Genomic DNA, 19,687 nt, shown 5'->3' with positions numbered 1-19,687 from the left:
CTCCCTTGCATTTCAGAATTCAGTGCTTATTCAGAAGCTAAGCCCACTGCTCTCCAAATTTCAAAGGTTAACATTTCTCCAAAACCTCTTTATTTCCGAGTCATAATGGAAGAGCATTTGCAGCCCCCAAATGTTTGAAATTGATGTCAAAACTGATTATTTTAAAAACTTGCTGGATTATAGGCATCCACAGGGCAATTCAACTAATAGCACACAATCCTGAAACTGCCAAATGACGCCAGCAAGCATGACGCAAAGGAAGAAAAAGAGGATTAAGGGATGCCGTTGTGCCAATGTGCACAGATCCACTCACCAGACACCACTGACGGTGTCAGTTTGTTAGCTCCAGTCTGCATCTAGTTCTGACTGAACGTGTTTAGGAGCTCAACACTAAGTTTACTTGCTACTCTCTAGGTTTAAAGTCAAAGAGGAAAAAGATCCCTGAAGCCTAATGAATTAAAATCCTGTTTGCTTCCGTGGAGAGTGAGGCAACCAATGACCTTCCATCCCTTTCAAAGGAGCATTACTCTCTGGCTGGCCAGTTAAAAACATCCTAGGGTGAAGGTAGGTTAGAAGGAAAGAGAAAGAAGGTTGGTGAGTAGCAAGAGATGAATAAGCCCAGCACAAACCACCCTATGCCTTCCATATAGTCTTTGGCCCATCACTTGTAGATCTGCATATGTATTTAGTTCCCCAAACTGCAGCTAGTCAGGAGAGAAAACGGGGAATGCAAAGCAAGGAAGGAAAGCTAAGCCACAAATGGAACTAAAAGGCTGGTGGATCTAGAGTATGGTGAGCAAACCACATTGTGAACAATGGGATACCATTGTTGATGGTATCCCATCAACTCAGACTTTTAAGGCTCTTTGGTATCAAACTGTTGCAAACAGATGACTGAATCTGGCTTTGCTGCAGATTAAAATCTGCAGAGACCTTAGGAGTACAATTTACAGCACTATGATTTCAATAGCATCCCAACAAGTTAAGAAGGAAGTGGAAGGGTGAGAAAAATGAGGGTTAAATTGAGTTATATATTAGTTGCAGAAGTCCAAAGGGTTAGATGAGCTTATGCCAATCTGGTGCCATCCAGATGTTTTGAAGCACAACTTCCATCAGCCTCAGGCAGCACAGCTAGATGATGCGGGAAGCATGGGTGTGCTTGGAGAGGCTGATAGGAGTTCTAGTCCAAAACATCTGGAGAACACCAGGTTGGTGAAAGCTGGGTTGAGTCAATATGGCCACATTTCCCCAGAACAAAGCAAAAGGAGGGGCAGGAGAGAAAAAGAAAAGGGAAACTCAACTTACAGACTAGAGGAGACACAAAGCATATTTCAAAGATGGGGAGAAAGAAAAAATGAGGGTGGGGAGGAGAGAAAAAAATGTATGAGATAAAGTAAAACATCCTAAAACATAAACATCACAATAATGGCTTTATGGAGATACAACTGAAAGGTGACAATGGCTGCTTAGAAACATAGATTGCAGAGCTGGAAGGTACCCCAGGGTCACCTATTCCAACCCCCTGCAATGCAAGCAATGGCTAAATAATCCCTGATAGACTGCCTCCAACCTCTGCTTACAAACCTCCAAGGAAGGAGGGTCCACCACCTTCCAAGAGAGTCCATCCCACTCTCTAACAAACTTTCTTAACTCTAAGAAAGTTATTCTTAAAGTTTAGTTGGAATCTCCTTTCTTGTAACTTGAATCGATTTGTTCAGGTCCTACTCTCTGGGGCAGCAGAAAACAAAGTTGTTCCATCTTCCATGTGATGTGACAGCCTTTCAGATATCTGAAGATGGCTATCGTATTTCTTCTCAGTCTCCTCTTTTCCAGGCTAAACGTACCCACCTCCCTCAACTGTTCCTCCTAAGGCTTGGTTTCCAAACCCTTGGTCATCTTGGTCGCCCTCCTCTGCACACATTCCAGCTTGTTAATATCCTTCTTAAACTGTGGTGCCCACAATGAGACACAGTACCAGGGATGTTTTTCAGCCGGAACTCGCTGGAACTCAGTTCCAGTACCTCTCAGGTGGGCGGCATTGCCATCATAAGAGAACAAGAGAGATGTTCACTGTGAGTTCCAGCTCCTCTTTTTCTAGAAAAGTAGAATGGCACAGTACTACAAGTGTCGTCTGACCAAGGTAGAAGAGAGTGAAACTATTACTACACTTGATTGGGACACAAGATTTCTGTTGATGCAGCTTAGAATAGTATTCCTTTTTTTTTGCTGTTGCATGACAATGTTGACTCATGTTAAGATCGTGGTCTACTAATACCCCTGGATCCTTTTCACACGTCCTGCTGTCAAGTCAGGAATTCCGCATCCTCATGTGCAATTGTACATTTGTCCCTATTTAAATTCATTTTGTTACTTTTTGGCCCAATCCTCCAATCTGTTACTGTCATATTGAACCCTGGTTCTACCTTATGAGATATTAGCTAGCCCTCCTGCTTGACCTCAGAGCATCTATCTGCATGTGTAGCTTTCTGGCAAACCAGCTCTCCAAGCAACTGAAGCATGGAAGGTAGTGCCAAAAAGATTTGTTGCAAAGCCGTTACTTAAACTCAAAGGGGCTCCTTACTCCGTGTAAGGACAACCGTTACAGCTGTGGTTGCCCACCATGCTGATCTTGAGACATGAAGAGATTTCTACTGATGCGCGACTCTTTCTGGGAAGTCAGACCTCTGAGCTCTTCTGGTCCAGCATCTGATCAGTTTCAGCTGGCAAAAGCTCCGAGCTCCTCCTGGTCACCTGCTATACGATATTCTTTTTAAGTGGAGGGCCTGCACAGCTGGGGCTCTACTGCCAAGTTATGACCTTCCACAATTTGGTTTGGCTTCTTGGAATGTTATGGTCTCTGAAAGCAACAGACATCCTGAGGGTCTGGCAACCGCTCCAGTGGTCTGCAAACATACCAGGCGGCAAGAACCAAACATTCCTATGGATTTGTTCAATCCTCATTTAAAGTCATCCAAGCTGGTGGCCATCACAGCCTCCTGAGGGAGTGAGTTCCATAGTTTAACTATGCACTGTACCAATAAGTCCTTAAAAAAAAAAGTGTTTTGAATTTTCCAACATTCAGCTTCACTGGATGTTAACAATGAAGTTCTGAGAGAGGGAGAAAAACTTTTATCCATCCACTCTCTCCTTGCCTTGCAGAGTTTTATAATTTCCTGCACCACACTGTGACAGTAGGGGAGGCCTTAGGCCTGATCAAGCTGCAGGGCTCTTCTCATGCCTTCTCTGTGCTCTCACTTTCCAGTCCACTTCAAGTAGAGTGGGTGTTTCTGTTCCCTCTGTGGAATGATGAGACGTTGAACCAGCTCGACAAGCCGCTCTTGGAGAAGGCTGGTCATTATGCCTCTGTGTGAGTTGCTGCCCACTCTTCTCTATTCAGTATCTAGGCCCAGGGCCGTTAACCTGTGCAGATGACTCGAGAGAGGTGCCTCATCAGTTTTAGCATTCCAGAAGAGAGATTGAGAACGCCTCTCCAACCAAAATTCAGGAACCTGCAAGCTCCTCTGTCTTCAGGCTGCTACTGACACCTCCTCTCCCCTCCTTGGGCAAACTTGGGCTTTTGCAGGCAAACACTGAACAGGTGTGAAACCTTTCACAGACGTAGCACTGTGAAAAAGTGTTTACCCCTGGAGTTTCTTTTTAAACACATTTATTGAGTTTTATGGTTGCAAGAAAACCCACGCCGCTTTGTGTTACATATTGAAAAAGAAAAATGACCAAACAGCCCACCCTTTTCTCCAATATGAAGGCATATTTCAGATCTAAATAATAATAATAATAATAATAATAATAAACTTCACAGGGAGGGAACCTGAACACTGTTGATGTCAATATAAAGGAAGACATGAACACAACCATCTATTAGGCAATGCAGCAGGTGTAGTTTGTCCTGCAGAGTCTTTGTTTGCGTGCTGGATAAGTGGCCACAAGTCAGCCGCAAAAGCTTTTCTGCCCTACAGCCACATGAAATTTTTGAGTCAGTTTCACATAAAGTGCTCTCTCCCAAATTACATAGTAGCATTTTATTTGTACATTTAAAGCCTTTGGTGCCCCCCCACTAATTTCCAACCATCTGTATTCTAGCTGCCGTGAATATGTAACCCATTAAACATTTCCCATCATAAACCTTTGGCTGTTTCTACTGAATATACCTACAGAAAGAATATATAACAAGAGCCCTTCTGGATCAAGTTTCTGCCCCATCTAGTCCAGCACTCTGTTCTCGCAGTGGCCAGCCAGATTCCTATTATGGGAAACCCACAAGCAGGAGCACAAAGGTTTGGGCTTCCAGCAACTGCTAACAATGCTATTTCGTGTGGTGGTTGTTTTTACAGCCCAGTATTTTCTGTTACTTCCTACAAATATCTCGCTGTCATAACCAGGCAACTTTGGCACAGCTCCACTGCATATGCACAAAGGAGCCATGAAGTGCACGTCTCCCTCCAGCAAGCAGGTGAGAAAGGTTTATCCTGCTGATTTATCCATCGCTACATTCAAGGGAAACTGCACCTGTGGATTAAGGGATTAGCTGGGTCTGAGAAAATGGAAAGGCCTCAAATTTCACTCCAAATTCATTGAGGGTGATGGGCTCCACATGGGGGTGGTTAATCTTACAAGGTTGGCATGTGTGGGTCTCTTTCCAGGTCCACAGAGCATGGGTAGGCAAACTAAGGCCCGGGGGCCAGATACGGCCCAATCGCCTTCTCAATCAGGCCCGTGGATGTTCCGGGAATCAGCATGTTTTTACATGGGCAGAATGTGTGCTTTTATTTAAAATGCATCTCTGGGTTATTTGTGGGGCCTGCCTGGTGTTTTTACATGAGTAGAATGTGTGCTTTTATTTAAAATGCATCTCTGGGGCACAGGAATTCATTCATTTTTTCACTTCAAAATATAATCCTGCCCCCACAAGGTCTGAGGGACAGTGGACCGGTCCCCTGCTGAAAAAGACCCCAACACCAGAGGGCTGCTTACCTTCTTTCACAGGGATGGTGGGTTTCTTCTGCCGTAGCCCCAGCAGAATGAAGAAGAGGACCAAAGGGATGAAGATCTCGAAAGCCAGCACCCACTGGGGAAAGGAGGAGGAGGAGAAAAGTCAGAGAGACCCAGAAGCAGGAGTAGCAGCACCCGAAACTTTGCCAGGGCCTTCCCCCCAAATACCACCAGCGCAAGTCTGTACAAAAGAGAGATACAGCCAAAGAGAGTCAGGTTTTTCTTCCCACCCCCATCCCAGCTTATATATAGTATTATAACTTTCATTCAGTGAAACTGCCTGGAAGAAGACAAAGGAAAGCATTATTCATTAATTATTTTTAATTACTACTGTATTGACAATTTATTAATTGTAGAGGGGATTTACACATAAGATGCAGTAACTGAAAGCAGTTAAAAAACCCAGAAATAGAGGATACCTATATCTCAAGTCCCATGGACTGCAAGAAGATCAAACCTCTCCATTCTGAAGGAAATCAGCCCTGAGTGCTCACTGGAAGGACAGATCCTGAAGCTGAGGCTCCAAGACTTTGGCCACCTCATGGGAAGAGAAGACTCCTGGGAAAAGACCCTGATGTTGGGAAAGATGGAGGGCACAAGGAGAAGGGGACGACAGAGGACAAGATGGTGGGACAGTGTTCTCAAAGCTACCAGCATGAGTTTGACCAAACTGTGGGAGGCAGTGGAAGACAGGAGTGCCTGGCGTGCTCTGGTCCAGGGGGTCACGAAGAGTCGGACACGACTAAACGACTAAACAACAACAATATCTCAAGTAAACAATTGCATTCTAGGATAAGCAACAAAACTCTCTATAGACAAAGCAAAAGGAGGGACGGGAATGCCTAACTTAATGTTATATTATGCTGCTTTTCAAATCAAATATACTTGATCCCATCCCTCAGGAGAAGAACAGAGGACTATGGGCCCAACTCAAAATGGTCCCTTCCACACCTTCAATAAGAGGCCACCCACTCTCACATTTGTCCTTGAATGAGGTAAGGAAAGCAGACAACCTGTTTACAAGATCAGTGGTGATGGCATGGAGAACATGGAGCAAAACACTGGTTCCTGACCCTTCACCACTGTTCTTGTTCCTGAATCATCCAGCTTTCAGACACACAGACAAATATCAACAGTTCTAGGATTGGGAAGACATAGGCATTCACACCATCTGTGACCTGCTTCCCAAAGGGAAAGCAATTTCCAAAGAGGAACTACAAGGTAAATTAAAAGGCACTCATACTACCTGGGTTCAGGTAGCTCAGGCTCATTCTCTTGCACAGCGTTTAAAGAGCAGGGGACGTGGTCTAGAACACTTGCTTTGTTTGAATCCTTATGAAGCAAGTCACTTTCCTAATATAGAGCAATCTAATTGATCATGAAGCGGCGGGTGCTCATGGCCTTTGAACTGTATGGGAAACAGAATTAAGCCACCCAACTGAAGTTCACAAGTGGGAGGGGATCTGGACCGCTCCCCTCCTCCAGCGGAATGGTTAAGTAATATCTTTGAACATTGAATGTGTATGTCGAAGTCAATGGATAGAACAAGCTTAGAATAGCTTTGGAAGTGGATATAGGCTGTAGGGTTAGAAGTAGATCATAGGGTATTTTAAAATAGTATTATTTGTAAATGATAAAATGTGAAGTTATTTTAAGTGTGATTAAAAAAAAGATGGTTAGAAATTATGATATATGTAAACTGCTAAAGAGAGAGAAGTGAGAGCTAGACCATAAAGAAGGCTGATCGCCGAAGAATTGATGCTTTTGAATTATGGTGCTGGAGGAGACTCTTGAGAGTCCCATGGACTGCAAGAAGATCAAACCTCTCCATTCTTAAGGAAATCAGCCCTGAGTGCTCACTGGAAGGACAGATCCTGAAGCTGAGGCTCCAATACTTTGGCCACCTCATCAGAAGAGAAGACTCCCTGGAAAAGACCCTGATGTTGGGAAAGATGGAGGGCACAAGGAGAAGGGGACGACAGAGGACAAGATGGTTGGACAGTGTTCTCGAAGCTACAAACATGAGTCTGACCAAACTGCAGGAGGCAGTGGAAGACAGGAGTGCCTGGTGTGCTCTGGTCCAGGGGGTCACGAAAAGTCGGACACGACTAAATGACTAAATGACTAAACAACAACAAACTGCTAAAGATGAAATAAAATGAAAATCAGATAGGTGGGACTTCGGGAAGCCCACATAACAATGTTTAGAAAAATAAGGTTATGACAAGAATTTGTTTGTATGGTTTGTCTTTTCTGTTTGTGTTTTTTATTTGTGTTATAAAATCTTATAAAATGAATATTTTTTTGGAAAAAATGGATAGAACAAGCATCATTAGATGTACTGCTGGATAAGTGTTTAATACAACTGGTTTGTATTTGTTTAAAAACCAATAAAAATGTTTTTGTTTTTTTTAAGTAAACCATTGAATTGCTCCACACAATGCAAACTGTTAACTTGCAAAACTCAGTGACCTAAGTCATGGTGAAGGCCTTTGGCTCACAGAAATTAAACAAATTAATAGAGGGAGGAAGGAAGAATCTATCTGTGAGTATTAGGCTTGACAGCTGCATGGAGCCTCCCTTTTCAGGAACGGTCTATCCCCTAATAGCAGATGCTGGAGAAAAGGGCTGTTGCTTCCCATGCCCAGTTTCTGGCTTCTCCAAGGCAACTGGCTGACCACTATGGGAAATGGGACATCGGGCTAGACAGACCTTTGGTGAACCTATCTGCTATCTTTACCCTTTCCCCTTAACTTTATGGTGGCTGCTATAGCAAGAAAGCCCCTCTTATGGAGAAGGGCCATAGCTGAGTGGTAGAATGTCCACTTTGCGTGAAGAAGGTCACTGATTCAATCCCTGGCATCTCCAAGTAGGACTGTGAGATCCTCCTCATCTGAAACCTAGGAGAGCCACGGCCGCTCAGTGTAGACAATACTGACCTTGGCTGACCAATGCTCTGATTCAGTGTAAGGCAGTTCCCCAGGTTCCCTTGCCCCCAAAGATACAGCTAAGTCCACGCACAGTACAAGGACAATCAAACCCTGGTCTCTTCTTTTTCCAACTCAGTGGTTCTGATTTCACTTCTTTTGCCATCTACCGAAGCTTCGCCAGCTAGTCCTGAGCCGCTGGGACCATCAGAAGCTCCCGCTTAAGTGCTAATTTTAATTGTGCTGTAATTAACAGATCCCATCTCAATTCCCAGCCTGAAGCTTCTGACATATCGTTTACGCAGCCCCAAAGCAACATCAACACATTCAAAGGTAACCAATAAGATAGAAAGCTTTCATTTTTTAGCTAAAACGAAAACTTTGTCAACTTTTTCCCTTTCCTTTCTTTTACTTATTGAAATTAAAATGCTTGGCAAGTGCATCGCCACAACCACTCCTAACCTCCGCCAGCAATGAATCACCCCTATTTGCATCCCACCAAGAACATGCAATGGCAAGAGGGCACAGTATGTCACCACGCCATCTCCTACCTAGTCCAGGATCCTTTCTGTGGCCAACCAGATGCCCTTATAGGAAGACTGCAGGCTAGACTTGGACACATTAGCCCTCTTCTCCCCTCCTGCCTTCAACAACCCTACCAGCGGGTCCAGAATTCCGCGGCGAGGCTCCCTACGGGGTTTTTTTGCAGCAGGATCAGATTCATCCAGTGCTTTACCAACTGCACTGGCTCCCAGTGGAGTCCAGGGTCAGGTTTAAGGTGCTGGCTTTGACCTTTAAAGCCCTATGCGGCCTAAGACCCACGTACCTACAGGACCACCTCTCCGGGTATGTCCCATGGAGGACCTTAAGGTCCATAAATGACAACACTTTGGAGGTCCCAAGTCTCAACTAGGGCCGGGGCCTTTTCAGTACTGGCCCCGACTTGGTGGAACGCTCTGTCCCAAGAGACTAGGGCCCTGCGGGACTTGACATCCTTCCACAGGGCCTGCAAGACAGAGCTGTTCCGCCTGTCCTTTGGTTTGGACTCAGTCTGACCCTTATGTTTCCCTCCCCTTATGGTTTTGATCTATGGGCTACTGTTAAAATGAGGCTACATTTTAAATTGTATTTTAACCCATATTTTAAATTGGCCCCCCTTTCCCCCTATTATGTTTTTATTGTAATTTTACTTAATAATAATAATAATAATCCTCATCCAAGAATCTGTTCAATCCTCTTTTAAAGCCACCCAAGTTGGTGGCCATTGCTGCCTCCTGAAGAAGCCAGTTTGACAGTTCAACTCTGCACTGATTTATCTGTCCTGAATCTTCCAGCATTTTGCTTCCTTGGATGCCCGTGACTTCAGGGCTATCTCCAGCTGTGTACAGTACTGGACAAGAAGAAACACAGCAAAAAAAAAAAAAGACCCACACTTTGGCACTGGCTATGTGGCTTTTGTGTTGCCTTTTAATCTTGGGTGGTTTTTAAATGGATGATGACAGCTACTGGTTAAGTGGGTCAGTTTTGGGGCCCTGCCCAGCCACAGCAGAGAAGCTAGTGTCGCAACAGAGGGGAGAAGAACGCGTTTTCTAAATAAATAAGTAAACGAGGTGTTGTGTGTGGCACAGGCCAAATAATTCAGAGCATGTTTTGCAGAAGGCGGAGGAGGAGAATATCCTGACACATTAAAGAGCACTGCCGTGATGACTCAGCACATTTATCCAAATCACTTTGTGCTGCCAAGGCACAGCGTCAAAGAACCACCACCATATATCCAGATTGTGACAGTACTCACCAAGTAAGGAGTACCAGCGCATCTTTTTTTTTTCCCATTTAAAAAGCAACTATATATGCCCGGGGAGCAGGGGTTCACAACAATCAGCCACACCCTGGCATAGGACTGTCAACCTGATCAATTTGGGTGTCCTCCATCTCTGCACTGCAATCCAGAACACTTTCCTATTAATGCCTACTGAGATTCAGAATTCTGATTTCTAAATGCAAGGGGTGCTGCTTTGGCACGTTTCCACTTACGGAAAGAATGTCCTCTGGCATGCAAATTTGGGGCTGCTGTTTCTGAAGAGGTATCATGAACTTTTACATGCCCCATTCAAGCCTCCCACAACTTGCCCTTCTCAACTTGTGGGATGATCAAACAGCAATGTTCCTAAGGAACTTCTTACGTGGGTGTTGGCTATAATGAGAGAACCTCTTCACTCCGTAATTGGAAAGCACTGCTGGACTTTAAAAGGTCTTGGTGCAGTGAAAGAATATGTGGACTCTGATTTACTGCAGTGAAAGCAACTCACAAATCACGCATTTTTAAGGGTAAGGAAGACTCGGAACATTTCTAAGCCGTTTGGAGGGATTTCTTTTCTTACACATCAAATTCAGATATACTGTACAAAACTCTCTTCCCACACTGAACGACAAAAAATTGTTTTCATTGTGCGTTTTCTACATCCACTGCTCTCTATTCATTTGAAAAATGGAGCCTCTAAATTGCACCCTCCCAAACCCAATTTCCTGCACACACACACAAAAGGAAAGAAAATTGAGACTAACGTAAGAGCTTTCTAACGTAAGAGCTGTTCAGCAGTGGAACACACCACATTGGAAGGTCATGCACTCCCCTTGGCTAGAACTTTCTAAACAGAAATTGGACCACCATTTATCAGGGATTATTTAGCTGCAATTCCTACATTGCACTGCATTGGGCTAGGCAATCTTTTTGAGTACCTTCCAACTCAAAAGTTCTACTGCTCTCACGTAACTGATGGAACATTTTCTGGTTAACGTCAGCTGGTAATGGCTTTTTGTCAATCATTATTTTTATCACAATTATTATATTAGGGGTTTTTTCTGTTACAAGTGCAAATTAAAAAATAATGGATTTAGTTTAAAGAGTGCTTGATGCACTTCAGCTGGGCACTCTGATTTTGCCGGTGTGAGTTTGAATCCAACCTGCAAAGCAGCTGCAGCTGGGAAGCGGTCTTTAGAGATTTCATCATGGCATAAACTTTTGTCTCTAAGAGTGCCACAGAATTATTTGCTGTAATTAATACAGAAAGTTCTCTCCCACCCCTCCCAATCCTGCTCCACTTCCCCAGCAGGTGGTGATTTTAAGATGCCTTCCGGAAATATGTATGTGTGTGGGGTGAAGAGACATTGGGGGATTCGCCAGGCTTGGTTGTTGGATTAACTTTGAAAGATAGCTTTCTTTTCAAGACATTGCATCCCCTCCCATACACCTACAGGTACTCTCAGGAGAGACACTGAGTCAGCCAACACGCCTCCCCCCCCTTCAGTCAGTGGCTTAAAGTGTAGTCAGTTAAAACAAGGCATTCCCTGCCTGTGGGTTTATAATCTAAAGCAGCACAACACACAAGGAAAAGGGAGCAGAGAAGGAAGAGGAAAAAAGCAAGCTCAGGCTCCAGTTCTTAAACAGTAGTACTTATAATGAACAGGTGGTATAAAAACAGTTCGGGGGAAGGAGGTATCTGATGGAGCTGGTCTTTCAGCAGAGCTGAAGGAATGACTGCTGACAGGTGACAGCTATTGTTGTTGTTGTTGTTGTTGTTGTTGTTGTTGTTGTTGTTATTATTAAATTATACCACCTTTCACCAGAGGTTCACAGGGTGGTTTACAATATAAAAGCACAAAAATATGTAACACAATAACAAATAAAAACAATAACACCCCGCCCCTAGTCCATAGACTGTTTAATCAGTCAAAGGCCTGGTTAAAGAGGAATGTTTTCGCTTGGTGCCTAAAGGTGTACAATGGAGGCGCCAGCCAAACCTCCCTAGGGAAAGCATTCCACAAATGGGGAGCCAGTGGTGAAAAGACCCCTTCTCATGTTGCCACCCTCTGGACCTCTTAGGGAGGGGGCACACAAAGAAGGGCCTCAGAGGATGATTGCAGGATCTGGGTAGATTCACATGGAGAGAGGCAGTCCTTGCGGTACTGTGGTCCTGAGCCACTGAAGGCTTCACAGGTCAAAACCTTTGAATTCGGCCTGGAAACTAACCGGCAGCCAGTGCAGTCAGGCCAGAATCTGTGTCATATGTTCAACCCGTCTTGCCCTGGTGAGCAACCTGGCTGCCAAATCCTGCACTAGCTGAACTTTCTGAACCATCTTCAAAGGAAGCCCTATGTATAAGGTGCTGCAATAATTTGCCATCTAAGCTCCAGGAATGTGTAAACCAATAGCACACAGAGGGCGAATTCGCTTCCTATTTTCTTATCTAGCCAAGTCTCATGAGGCAGTTGAAGGGGCACTTGTTAAGATGGACGGTAAAGAAAGGCAGGTGTCCAACAATATAGCCTCCCACTGATGACACAGCTGGCACAGGAAACCACATTGCCCATCCTCTGAGTCAGTACTTGTGAGGGAGTAAAGGAATTATCCGTCCTGGAAGACAACAGAAGTGCTGTGATCTCTTATCTGAGAGGACTTTGCCAGAGGCAGGAAGATAAATTACCAGAAACCCTTGCATGCTTCTTCTGAAACATCTGCCAGATTAGCAGCTAGTGGAATCTTTGCGTGTGACTTTGTTCCTTGCCCTGACCTCGTACTCCCATGTGCAGATGCAACGCACAGGTGGAGATTTCCCTGGCCTGCCTGGAAGGGATGCATTATCTTATATGCTGCCCTCCACGCCGATGCAATCATTGTGAGGTTCAGCCAGAGGGCAAGGGCAGGGGCACAGGCAAGGGCAGAATGCCGCAAGAAAGCCATCTCTTCCTGATTCATCTCTGAGGAAATGTTTTGTACATCCAGGAGATTACAAAGTAGATGTGTGCATGGAGAATATATTTATAGAATAATTATAGAATATGATTATAGAATTGTAAAGCTGGAAGGGATACCAAAACTATTCTAGTCCAACCCCCTGCAATGCAGGAATTGCATCTAAAGAATCCACGAGAGCTGCCCATCCAACATCTACTTAAAAACCTCCAATTAAGGAAAGTCTTCCAAGATAGTCTGTTCCACTGCTGAATAGCTCTTACTATCAGAGAGTTCTTCCTAATGTTTAGCTGAAATCTCCTCTCTTTTCATTTGAATCCATTGGCTTGGGTCCTACCCCGCAGAGCAGCAGAAAACAAACTTGTTCCATCTTTCATGGGATTGCCTTTCAGTTTTGAAGATGGCTATCATATCCCCACTCAGTCCTCTCTTCTCCAGGCTAAACATCCTCAACTCCCTCAACCATTCCTCATAAGGCTTGGTTTCCAGACCCTTGATTATCCTGGCCTCCCTCCTCTGCACACCTTCCATCTTGTCAGTATCCTTTTAAACTGTGGTGCCCAGAACTGGACACATGACTCCAGGTGTGGTCTGACCAGAATAGAGGGGTAGTATTACTTTCTTTGATATGGACACTATACTTTTGTTGATGCAGACTAGAACAGCATGGGTTTTTTTGCTACAGCATCACACTGTTGATTCATGTTAAGCTTGTGGTCCACCAAGACCCCTAGATCCTTCTCTCATGTACAACTGACAAGCCAGGTGTTCCCCCATCTTATATGCCTCTTAAGACTTTGTCTCCAGACCTTTGATCATCTTGGTTGCCCTCCTCTGCACACCTTCCAGCTTGTCAACATCCTTCTTAAATTACAGTACCCAGAACTGGACACAGGACTCCAGGTGTGGTCTGAACAAGGGAGAAGAGAGTGATACTATTCCTTCCCTTGATTTGGACACTAGACTTCTGTTGATGCAGCTAGAATAGCATCAGCTTTTTCTGCTGCTGCATCACATTGTTGACTCAGGTCAAGACTGTGACCTGTGAAGACCCCTAGATCCTTTTCACACACACTGGTGTCAAGCCAGGTGTCCCTCATCTTATATTTCTGCAGCCGGTTATTCCTGCCTAAACATAGAACCTTACATTTGTACCTATTGGTGTTCATTATGTTAGTTTTGGAGCAAACTGTACTCAGAAGTCATGCAGATTGGTTGGCATAATTGTTAAACTGGCCTTCATCCTAAGAGGCAAACTCCTTCCAAAGTCTCCTCCAGGGAAGCAGAATCTGCTCCTCTCTGCAACCAGCCCAGCTTGGGTGTCAACCATTGTTCTTGGAGGTTGCCCCTCCCCTTGTTTACTTGTTGTTGGAGGGGAGAGTTCTCTGACAATTGCCACTCTGTGCCATGAAACATTAACACCCATTTTCTTTGCCAGCTTCTGCCAGGCAGTGTCAAGTTCAGGGTGGGGTAAACTTGTTTTGCTTTGAGATTTCAGAGATGTCACTAGCATTTCTGCTCTAGCTTTTGAAAAAGCAAGAAAGAAGGTTTCACCAAGACTAATAATGATAACAACTTATCCACAAGCCTGTGAGGCAGACCAATATTTTACAGACAGAGAGCACAGAATAACTGGGAAAAGGTTACCCCTAGTCACCAGAACTGCAAACACCATCCTTTATAATACAGTGGCTGCATCTGTGATTAGTCACGTAAGGACAGCCTCATTCACTGACCGAAGAGGTTTTTCTTCCTACCCACTGTTATTCATTACTCATTAACAAAAGGTTCCCTGTGAAATCTTAAAACAGAAAACAAGAACAGTGCAAATAATTTTTAAAAACCCTCAGTAAAATGTCTGGTGGGATACAAAGATCTTCACCAGGCACCCAAAAGACAACAATGTGAACACCAAGCAAGTGTCTCTGGGGAGGCCACCCTGTAACCATGGGCCACTACTGAAAAGGCCCTCCCTCACCTCCTACCTTCTTTGGCTTTAAGGGTCCAGGCAGGTGTATGAGGAAGAAGAGCCAATTCACTACACAGTCACAAGATGCAGGGAGACAGGGCCAATGCAGGGAGAGCCCCATTCTTTTGTGTGGAGCTCTGGATATCCTGTCCCTTTGCCCCTCAACTTTTAAAGCACCATGCTAAGATGCCAGGCAAGACTTCCAGCTTTAACTTGTGCATAAGGAACAGGTTATTGTCAACAAATTGTGGGTGAGGGAGAGGGCCCAATCCACTACAGTGTACCTAGAAAATCCTGAAAGCACCTCCCACTGAATGGTATGTGTTGGTAGCAACAAGCCAGGGTTTCTCATTTTCTTTCTCACGAAAATTCTTTCCATAAACCACTCTGCGTTTTCTTTGGCAGCGGTCGGTGTTTGCGTGTGTTATAATCAATTCGTATATAAATTTTATGGAATAAAAATAAATAGAAGGTTCAGCCGAAACTTGCACCTTCTCGTATAAACTAGAATACGCCACAGGCATGTTGCTCCCATGTCTTGAAAGCACCCAGCAACACTCCCACAAGGAACCATAATCTGGACACGGAAATGATATTGGAAGGACAGAGAAAGTTTCAGCGGTCTACAACTCCCCCCCCCCCCAACAACCATTGATCATAATGGCTGGGGTTAATGGGAGTTGTAGCCCAGTGTGGTGTAGTTGTTAAGAGTGTTGGAATAGGGCCTGGGAGAGGTCAGGGTTCGAATCCCCACTCAGCCATGAAGCTGACTGGGTAGCCTTGGGCTGGCCACCACCTCTCAGTCTAACTCACCTCACAGGGTTGTTGGGGGATTAAACAAGGAGGGGAAGGACCATGTACGCCAACTTGAGCTCCTTGGAGAAAGAGGGGGGTTATAAATGCAATGAATAAATAATAAATAAATAAACATTCATCTGGAGGGGATTATTTTGGTTGTTGCAGATGGTCACTAAAGCAATGTCCACCACTTGTTTTTATTATCTGTATTTTAATATATTTGTGGGGGAAGGCTTTACGTTATGTTACTTCCACTGTAGCTTAATTACTTTTAAACGACCATCTTTTATATGTTTCTGGCTTTCTGCGTTTTAGCCATGCTCGTTTTAATTCTTTGTAAGCCTCCTTGAGACCTGGTTCTTGGGAAAAGGTGGGGTATAAACAAAATCAACAAACCAACTGCACACTTCCGAGAGTGTACGTAGTTACAGTCCCCATGGGGTCATCTGCCATATACTGCAACGTGGCAAGCAAGGTTTGATCTGCTTCCCCAGAGCTGGAGTTGCAAAGCAGTATGACCTGCAAAGGCCTTGAATCTGTGTGTTTGCTGGCACAAACCCCTCTTGGGTCAGCTTCAGCTGTGATATGGGGATAATCATGGCCTCATATCACATATCTCTATTCCTTGCAACATCCTAGCAAGGAACAGAGATAACCAAGCTGAGCATTTAATAATATCAACTCAGTACTTGAAAAATTCCAGTTACATGGAAGTGAAAAGAGAAATGAAGTGCTTAGGACTGACATAATTTATCCGAGGTTCAGAGAAGGAAAAATTTAACACATCTAGAGAATTAAAACAATTTAAGCTTTTATCGCTTACCCCCCCCCCCCCCAATACAGGAAGAAAAGAAAAATATAGATGACAATTTGCTGGATCTAACGACTATGGGGAGATTTGTTAAGCACAGATGCATGAGTAATTTAAACAATGTTTATATGAAGCAACAGTTTATACAGAAAGCTATTTATGGTTCACATTTCCCAATATCATTTCTGTCTTCTTCACAACAACTTTGTTATCTGACCCTGTCCATATATAACTAAATATATTGATACAGCATTTCCCGCTTTTACTATGTCAACCCTTTAACGAGCACATGATAAAATTCTGCTGGCAAAGTACTAGGCACAAACAAAACTATTAAAATACAAGTAGTGGTTATGGGTAAAGTTATGTGCAGCTGGTACTTTTTATACTAGGCTCCCTATGCTTTTTGGGGGGAGTCGGGGTTTGAGATGCCAGTACTCATGTATTGATAAAAGTGGTGTGGGTGCCAGCACGAAATGGCTGCCATGGGCAGTGAAAAACAAGTTGCTAAAATGGTCACAAAAGATGCCTTGCCAGCTCCAATGGCACTTTTCATATTTATGGGATCCCTCATAAAGCAATGTCTCTATGTGTCAAACAAATAAAAAGAGGGAGGAAAACATGGCTTCCACCCCAAAGGATTCTGGGAATGTAAAAGGCAACCCTGGTGATGAGGCTGCTGAGACTCTTCTGGCAGAAATCTCTCTCCCCCACTCCCCCCAAAAAGCTACAGTTCTCACAGAAGAAGAAATGACTATTAAATCAGTTTTAAATCTGTGGCATTCTTAATGCGGAGGATTCAGGTACGATTTTTGAAGTGGCAACCAAAACAGCGAAGAAACCACAAGGCAATATTTCCACAGGATGTGGAAACCGTGTCGCAGCTCATGAATGTGTTTAATTTCACATGATTTTTACACCTTAAAATGGATGCCTGAGGGCTGGCTTATCACAACCATTGATGGGGAGAAGAAAAAAAACTGTGAAGAGGAGCAATCGTTCCCAACCACATTCCCAACCTTGAGGCAAATCCAGCCTTCAAGAGCCATGTGGTAAAACTGGACTTGTGGATACACGCATATGTACAAATACCCACCCACCCCATAAATCTACATGGAAAGATCACCAGTTTAGGACCCATGTTTGAAAACATGTCAGTTCTCCACAAAGGCCATTTCACTGCACCAAAAGAGAGAACAAGTAGGCCAACCTCAAAATGTGTGTCAAGTTTTCATAAAGGCTGCTTTAACAAAAGAAAAACACCACATTGTGCAGTTCTTTCCATAAATATTTTACTTCTAAAAACAAACACATAAGGTGTGTTTTTAGAATTTAGATGTGTTTGGGATCTTTGTCTAGTCGGGGGTTTGTTTGTTTGTTTGGAATTGGGCTTCTTTGACCCCCCCCCCAAAAAAAAACTGCACTACAAGGACCCAAACCAGGGGGGAGAATGGAAACTTTTTCATATTTTTTTTTTAAATGTGAAAAAGTAGAGCTTTGCATAAACCCAAAGCTAAGAATTTTCCATCATCTTATTGATTAACTTTGATAATTGCTGTCTATGTTCAAGTGAAACTGTTTTGGCAGGAAATGGACACAAATACACCTTCCAGACAAAAAAAAGTGTCTGTTTCAGGTCACAGCAACTCTTGACCCTGTTTTCTTCCCCATCCCACCAGTCTCTCCCCCCCCCCCACCCGTCCCTTTTTCTTGCTGGCTCCCACTGCAAAACAAGCCCCAGCCTTATAAAGAAGATATTCTTTGCTGCGTTTCCATAGCAACAGAATCCGGTTTAGACTTGCAAGCAGCACACAAGCACACAACACTCATCACCAACAACACAACCACACACACGCACAAAATCACATGGTGTGTCAAGTTGGTATTAGACTACCAAAAAAATCTATAAGGCAAAAAAAGGAGGGCAGAAAAGAGAGGTGGGCATGGTTGCCAACTGACCAAAAGAATTACTGACCAGGCTTGTTCTTGTGCCTGCAACAGCTGCTTGAATTGTGCAAAATCAGGTGAAGCTGTTCTTGGCACATAGAGAGATGCCACCATGCCTGGATAATGGCTGTAGATGGAGGTGCTGATTAATTACAGAGGAGCAGTGGCCAGTAAAAAGTTGTCAACCCTATAGGTGGTGCAGGATGAAACCCTTCTAGACAGGATTCTATTTCTGAAGACAAAACAAAAAATGAAAGGTGGGGAGGAAAATAGCAGGATTTGGGATATTTCCTCTGCCTCCACCTCCCCTTCTGAGGCTACAGGAGGTAGGGTGGCTCTGTGGTTAAATAATAATAGTAGTACTGTAATTCACTGGAATTAAAACAAAAGCTCATCTAGCTCTGCATTCGTCCCCCATCAAGGTCCAGACAGATCCACCTGGGGAAACTTGTAATACTCTAACTAGTGGCTCAGCACCAGCAAGATTTACCTGCAGTAGATTTAGGGCAAACCAAGAGAAAGGCCTTTCCAGTCAATTCTCTTACGGAACACACTGCTTTGGCAAAGGTGCAGGACGCATTCAAACCGAGGAGGAAGTCTTTATCTGTAGCGATACCTAAAAGAGCACTTTTCTCAATACCAACCGCCTTGGACCCTTCAATCAGCAGATGAGGCTTTGTTGGTGGAGGTACCACTGGAGGCTGCCAGGTTGTCACTGGCCCATGGCAGGGCCTGTTCAGTGGTGGCTCCCTAGTTGTGGAATGCCCTCCCCTAGTGAGGTCTGCGCGTCTGTCTCCATCATTATTAACTTCCAGGAGTAGAGTGTTAAAAACACTCCCAGGCATTTGGTAGCTGAAAAAGCGTGTTCCAGCCAACCCTGATATCTGTAACTGTTTTTAGAACCTCTTGATCTGTTTTAGAATGATTTTGCTTTGTCTTTGCTTTGTAATAGTTGTGTGCCTTCAAGAGGAGCAAAGGTGAGATATAAATTCAATAAAGAATGATACAGACGAGAAAATAGCTGTGATGAGAAAATGAGACTTCCAGGTTCAGAGGTGGTCTACTTCAGAATGCCAGCTGCAGAAGGGTAACAGCAAGAAAAGAGACGATGCCTTTTTGCTCTGCTTCTGGGCTCCCCAGAGGTTCAAAGTTCATAGCAGTGAGAAACAAGATATGCTGGTCTCATTCAGCTGAGTGGTTTTTGTTTCCGTTTAAGTATTTTCTAGTGGATGTTACATGCATGGCAAAGGCAAAGGCCTGATTTTCAATATGTCACCTCTACTCGGAGAAAGGTCGCCCTTTTGCAATATGAGCATGCCTTTTCACCCCGTTTCGCTTGCAGACAGGGCTGTGATAAACATTCCCTTCCTTGTTCCTAAGCCAGTTCACGCCCAGGGAAAACCCCCCTCCTATCAAAACAACATCACCTTTGCTCCCTCAACCAACGCCCAGAGTCAGCACCTGTTCCACTT

The 19,687-nt window shown here is 44.1% G+C and overlaps 1 protein-coding gene across 2 annotated transcripts in view; it reads right to left on the bottom strand.

The window, feature by feature from the left end:
* Nucleotides 1–19,687, bottom strand: part of ABCA2 (ATP binding cassette subfamily A member 2) — a 102,381-nt gene that overhangs the window by 68,527 nt on the left and 14,167 nt on the right. For both annotated transcript variants that reach the window (XM_081896236.1, XM_081896237.1), the window contains exon 2: nucleotides 4,993–5,086. In XM_081896236.1, the coding sequence (XP_081752362.1) occupies nucleotides 4,993–5,086 (94 nt within the window). The remainder of the gene's footprint in view (nucleotides 1–4,992; nucleotides 5,087–19,687) is intronic.

Source organism: Podarcis melisellensis, assembly GCF_964234715.1.
Source record: "Podarcis melisellensis genome assembly, chromosome: Z".
NCBI classification, from domain to species: domain Eukaryota; kingdom Metazoa; phylum Chordata; class Lepidosauria; order Squamata; family Lacertidae; genus Podarcis; species Podarcis melisellensis.
The sequence above is the reverse complement of the archived record's forward strand: the minus strand, read 5'-3'. Positions and strand labels throughout refer to the sequence as shown.